At 31.2% G+C, this 6779-nt stretch overlaps 1 protein-coding gene across 1 annotated transcript in view; it reads right to left on the reverse strand.

Annotated features, from left to right (window-relative positions):
• Window positions 1-5306: 5306 nt before the first annotated feature.
• The window catches only part of LOC108571920 (insulin-degrading enzyme-like), a 5786-nt gene continuing 4313 nt past the window's right edge, over window positions 5307-6779 (reverse strand). The window contains 3 exon segments of the mRNA XM_017934078.1: window positions 5307-5552; window positions 5619-5828; window positions 5903-6195. Coding sequence (XP_017789567.1) covers window positions 5307-5552; window positions 5619-5828; window positions 5903-6195 — 749 coding nt within the window.

A 6779-nucleotide genomic window follows, 5' to 3' on the forward strand; every position in this document is an offset into this window, starting at 1 on the left:
CAACAATATGGCACCCCACTGTGTGATCAAGTGGCTCTCTCGATCGAGAGTGAAATTTCATTTTCCTCCTATTGTTCTGTTATTGCTACCACTATACGAGCATTGTTAATGTCTTCGTGATCGTAATTTCCGCTAACTAATCTCGATAGCAATTAACGAAAATCTTCGTTGACAAAATTTTATTTAAAAATTATCGTAAAAATAACAGTTATTTCAGAAATCCGTGTAACAATTAAACTGTGAAATATAAACGAGAACAGCGATAAATGCATGGAATATGAAATATTCGAAATTTGATCGAAAGGTAATTTGAACATAATACAAATGAAATATTCATCGGTGTAAGTGTGAATTTTCGATATTGGAAACACGTGATCGTGAAAATAATTCAAAATCCACCGTTAAAATTTGCCACGAACACGTGTGATGTTATATACATGTATACAGCATAAATTATACGGTACGCATTGACGACCTGGCGCCCCACATTCTGACGCTTGCCAAATTTCAGCGTTCAGTGAACAGTTCGCCAATTCCCAATGATTATCCACTTAAATCCTGAAGTTGCAAGTAATTATGTGAGGGTGCAAGGGGTCAATGTGGTAATTGCATTATTCCGTTACAAATAATTGCCACCTTTCCAAAATGCAAATCTCGCAAGAGGAGGTTTTCTTTATTCTTAATTGTCCAACTTCCTATAATACTCATTACCATCCTTGACAACACCAGTCGAGAAAAGATATTGCAAATTTAAACACCACCTTGCTCGAGTATTTACTCGAGAAAAAATATTGCAAATTTAAATACCACCTTTTTCTTTGAATTTATTCACTTAAATACCGTCTTGCTTGAGCATTTATTTGAGAAAAAATATTTCAAATTTAAATACCACTTTGTGTAAGTATTTACTCGAGAAAATATTTACAAATTTAAATACCACCTTGCTTAAGCATTTACCACTTCTTAAGTGTTTACTTTTTAGTCAAATTAAGGCGAGCATTTTAAAACGATAAACATCTATCGAATAAATTCATACTATTCCCTTCTGCGTAATAACATTGTTATCCTTACGTTTCACGTAAAAACCAAGTATTTAAAGTTTAAATAATTAAAAAAGAAATAGTAAAAAAAAAAGGAAATTTGATTTTTCCATCAAAGTAGCGTAAATATTTCCGGAAACATTTTGATATTCTTACGTAAAATTTCTCACAACGTGTATTATATATATACATAGAAAGAATGAAAAAGCAAATAAGCCCAACTGCGTTCGGCTGCAAACAGTGGTTAAAGAGGGGAGAAGCACGCGTCTGCCACGCTCCCCGTGTACACACCTGGGACCAGTTGGCTAGCGAGAGGAATCTTTTTCACCCTAGGTACAAACAATATCCAATTATTAACAAATTACGACTGCGAAATTGGAAATCTTCCGGAAATATAGAAACAAAGAGATTGTTTACTTCACAAAAGATATAAATTTCACCTCTTGGACGATCCGAAAAATACTTCTTAACAAACCTTTTACTTTTTCTCAAAGATACGTTAACCCCTTAACCTATAGCAACCTGTCAGACTCGTGGCAGAGATTCTGGCGAAGGAGAGACAAAAATAGTTGTATTGGTAAAAGAAATTCATTGTAATCCTAACTTTCGTTTGAATTTGTAAGACTGAGGATTGCTAAATGTAAATAATCTGTGACAGATTAGCTTTTGTTACCTGATACAGTACTGAAACAGTAAAATGTGTGACGCTTAGATGTTTAGTGAGAAAAGAAATCATATGTTAAGGGGTTCATTTATACGACAGAATATAAAAATTTATTAAAATAACCACAGAAAATACGATTATCGAGACAGCGCGAGGATGAAATATTTTGGATTTTCTATTTTCGTGTATTATAAGGCTTGAAAGAACTCGTACAATATCGTGACAAAGGAAGTAAAATTACTCGGGCGAATGTCCTGAAAGAGCAATCGTTCGAAGTTCCTTCCTCGCGATAAGTTCCAAGACTATTATATATTTTTCGTGATCATTTTTTTCTTTCGATAAACTTGAAAGTTGATTTGAAAACAAATAAGATAATAAAGAATACAGAAAAAAAAAAAGAAGGATAAGGTAACGAATAGTGCATAATATTAAACGTATTATTGTTTAATGTAGTATAAACTTTTGCTGAAGAGAATACTAATAACAATGTTATTAAAAAATTTCGAAGATACAGAACAATACGTGACTGAACCAAAAAGAAGAAAAATTGGCAAGCGAACCGAACGTCTAAAATAAAATGCCGACAGGAAACCAAAACAAAGTGGAAAACCTAAAATGACATTAAAGTCCCATTAGTGTGGCATCAGTCATAACTTCCGGTTTGTTTGAAAATAATATATTTTATATACACTCGTGGACAAAAAGATAGCACGTGTGTATTCTATCTTTCAGTTTTCAATTATACACCTGTAATTCTCTAAATGTAACAAATTGCATAGAAATCTGACGTTTCAAGAGTGTAGAAACTATTCGTCAACTCGTAATACATATCACGGTCTTTCATGTTTACAGACGTAAATTTACGTTAATGGAAGCACATTGAAAAAATATAAATGTATATTTAATAAAAAACAAACAAATAAGTATCGTACAAATGAATTATTTTTGTAATAATACGTGAAGCCTCGTTTATTTACCTAACCTAACCTCTACCTAACCTATTTTTCTAAGCATATTTAAATGAAAGTGAAAATTCTCCTCGTAATTTTCATACTGTTGAGAAAATATAAAGTGTATTCGAAATAAAGTAACGAAAACTAGTTTTACATTAGTTTTATGAAGATATTAACGAAACTCCTTTGAGTAAGCAGCCTAAAAGAAACAAAAACGAACAGCAGCCTGGTGCCGGTTTTGGCGCTCTTTAAAACGCCTGAACCGATGATCATATTACAGATAACCTGGTTAACCCCTCTAGCCCGTTATTATAATATTTGCCAAGGCAAAATATAGTAATTGCTTATTTGCTCGAACCCAATTACAAGAACGTCCACGTATATCCGTGGATTCTTCGTACTACGTGACGGAAAGGGTATTACAGTGCTCTTACCTGTTGCAGCGTTCTACACTTCTAAACGAAACACATTTTCACGTGCTCTTGTTATTCTTTTTCGACTGCCTATCATAACAGATAACAGTTATTATGTACATAATATATTTAATTCATTTATTATAAGTACCTTCTGTTCATGTTCTTAATTAGTTTCGATATTTCGCATAAGGTTTCATTTCTTTTATATTATGCATTATGTGGTATACATTTATGCACGCGATATACAGACCAGACACTCGTTAATATTCTTATATGTAAGATTTCCTTTAATATTTTTATACTGACAGATAGAAACCGAGTTTGTGTACTATTCGATTTTCAAATAACGGAAATTTTTATCTGATTTAAATACTCGTTATCTTAAATGTTCGTTATTCTTAAATGAACAAGTATTGTTATGCGGTCGCGAAGAAAGGAAAATAAAGTGTAATAGATTCTGCAAGATACTATCATAATATGTATATTAGGTTAGTAGAATATTATTAACTCGTTTGCACTATCACCACTGATGAGGCACGAGTGCATTTTGTTGTCACGTCAGGAGGGCATTGAGTGCCGTTACCATTTTCGTGTCGCTTCCAACGTTACCGGTTCAACATAAAATAAGATTATAGCCACAGACGAGATATAGGGTAGACCAATACTTTCCTATCAAGTATCTACCAAGAAAAGGTAGATCTTACGGGATGTTTTGTCACATGATCTGAAATACCGACGTCTTCCAGAACTACTGGTTATGAAGCGCATTCAACATGTAAGAACGGTTATTTTAAGAACTGCATCGCGCAAAACGATCGATATTGGTAGTGTGTACATTGTTAATGTATAGTCAATATACCCTTGGATACCAAAATGCAAACGTGTGTGACTGAATCTATTCGGATTCATCCTAAGATTCGAAATTTTGTCTTCTACATTATGTACAAAATGACAAATACCAAATGATCTTGATGGGAGGAGGGTAGGGAGAATCTTGAAGAGCATGATACTGGAGAAATGAGTTAGACAAAGAAAGATATAGGGATAGACAAGGATGGCGATAATACCGTGTGTTAGACAAGGAAAGCAACAGGGATAGACAAGGACAGAAAAAAAATGGCGAGCAGAACTAACGCCATCTCGCGTCGGGTGACGCGAACTACGATTTTCTAATAGGAACACAGAATATAAACAGAGGTATTAGACAAGGAAAGCACTAGTGTGCGAGAAGGACAGAGAGAAAACGTTTCCTATTGGCTGGCGGGCCGCCATTGTCCGTCTCTCAACGGCTAATCAAGTCGGTCAGGGAATAATTATTAATAACTAAATAATTACGATGATTTGGTGAACTTTTAGAATCGAGTAATGAAGTGTGGACTTTTAACAACTTTCTCATATCGATTTTAGTGCTCTAAACCCTTTCAATAATTAGTTGTTAACAATTTTAGTACGCGAAGTTGGGAACGATACTGCGTACCATTACGGTTTTTCAATAATTTCACAGCTTTGTACTAAATTCTTGTAGAGTCAAGTAGATGTATTTGAAAAGTTAACTCCTTTGGCTACATTGTCATGTAATTTTTATTAACATATTCGGTTTAGTTGAAGAGTTATTAAACATTATATGGGAGAGTCACCTATTCGTCGTACTTGCGTATAGTCAAGTGTTATAAACAATTGCTAATATTTAATAAACCACAAAACTTACAGCTACCTAACTAATTGCAGAATATAGATAAAGGTCCATTCCACATTCTACATGCCTGAAAGTGCATAATTTATCACGCATTTCTGTTGAAATAACGAAAATGCGCTACGCTTGAATGCGACGGGTGTACCTTGAAGCGCATGTACTTTGTTCTAAGATAACTGCAATTCGTTTATTTTAATTATCATATATAATATTGATATGAGTTCCTCTTTATATTTACATTTACCAAATTTTTTAATACTAAAAAATTTAAATGCACAATGATATAATTAAGAGTTGTAATTCAAATTTCTCAATCTATTAAGTACTCACGTATAAGTATCCGCTTTTAAAATAATATACTTTAAAATAAATAAAATATGAGTTATGGAATCTTGTTAGGAATTTAGTAAAATGACACTTTTGTTCACCAGTATTTTATAATTTTTGTGATATAGTAGTGTTAGATGTATACATTTTCGAGATATTCAATCTACAATCTATGCATAGTTAAAAAACATATTCACAATTATTATTAGCGCTTCACAATTTTGATGAATGGACTCCCTTTCTTGGTATATCATTGAATGGCTTTAGTAATGGATACAAACACTGACTAATTTTAAATGACAGAACATCGTCTATCTTTTTATATTCAATTGTATTTGTCTCGTCTAACTGAATATTTTCGTTAGGTTCTATGGCATTTTCATTTTCTGATTTCGAATCTTTTATTGTAGAAAGTACATGCACTGATAATTTGTGTTGAATATCATTTTGAAGCATATCCTATAAACAAAATACTTTAATGTAGTAGATATTAATATTTAAATAATATAATTATTATATGCATACTTTATAAAACTTTAGTATTTGTTCTTTTATTAAAGTTCTCAAATATGCAACTTCAATATTGGCTCGATCGAAGTTGTACTGTTGCGTTGCAATCTCATTCCAGAAGACAGTAGATAAAGTAGTCATTTTTTTAGGTTTTTCAAGGCGTCGTATAGCCAATGCTTCTTTATGGGCATTAAATTCTTCTTCGGTGATAGAAGATATATATTGCTGAAATAATTTAAATTTAAGTACAAGTTTTAGAAATAAATTTATGTAATAACGTTTAAAATTCAATTACTAACCAACATAGAGCTCAAAAATATATTAATTCTCTGTTCAACATATTTAGGATGTTTGTCACTTTGAACTATAATTCTTAAACCTTGTGTACCATTTGTTTTTCGAACACCGCTAAATACTATATATCCTAATTGTTCTTTAGTTCTTAATGTAGTAAAACAAGGTTCTGATAAAATCTGTGCTAAAAGTTCTAGTAACATATTTGATTCTATTGATTCCATGCCAATTTGATAATAAACTTGTGTACATGAACTGCTATGATATTTATTTGTTACTTCAAATAAAAAGTGACAACCTAAAAAGTATATACAAGGAACATTTTCTTTATAAAAAAGGAGAAAGGCACTTGTAAATAATTAAGTTATAGAATAAATGTGTAAGATAAAAGTTAAATGATTTCATGAGATGAATGAAGTATTAAAGTCAATCTTGCAAAAACATTTAAAAAATTAGATATTTTAATATTAAAATTTTATCACTAAAATTACTTATGCACGTCATTCATGTTATAAAACCACTTAATGAATATTTTAAACGTGCTTTTATATCTTTAATATTGAAAATTTCCTGATATGAAAATAAAAAGTACTATATTTTCTATAATGTTAATTTGTTCAAAACTATCTAAATATGAATAATTGAAATTGTGTTATACTATTGAACAAATCAAATATATTTCCCAATTATATGATGACCAAAAAATGTATATAAGATCAAATATAGAGTTAAATTCAGAAAAGATATAATCATCTATGAAATAGGCAGAAAAGATAACAAGGAACTGTATTATAGAAAATATAGTTTTTTTTGTTTCCACATTCTTATTATACAAATATTTTCGTGCCTCACTATATATTATTTATATGCATAATTTAATAT

The sequence above is a fragment of the Habropoda laboriosa genome, unplaced genomic scaffold, assembly GCF_001263275.1.
Source record: "Habropoda laboriosa isolate 0110345459 unplaced genomic scaffold, ASM126327v1 scaffold67, whole genome shotgun sequence".
Classification (NCBI taxonomy): Eukaryota; Metazoa; Arthropoda; class Insecta; order Hymenoptera; family Apidae; genus Habropoda; species Habropoda laboriosa.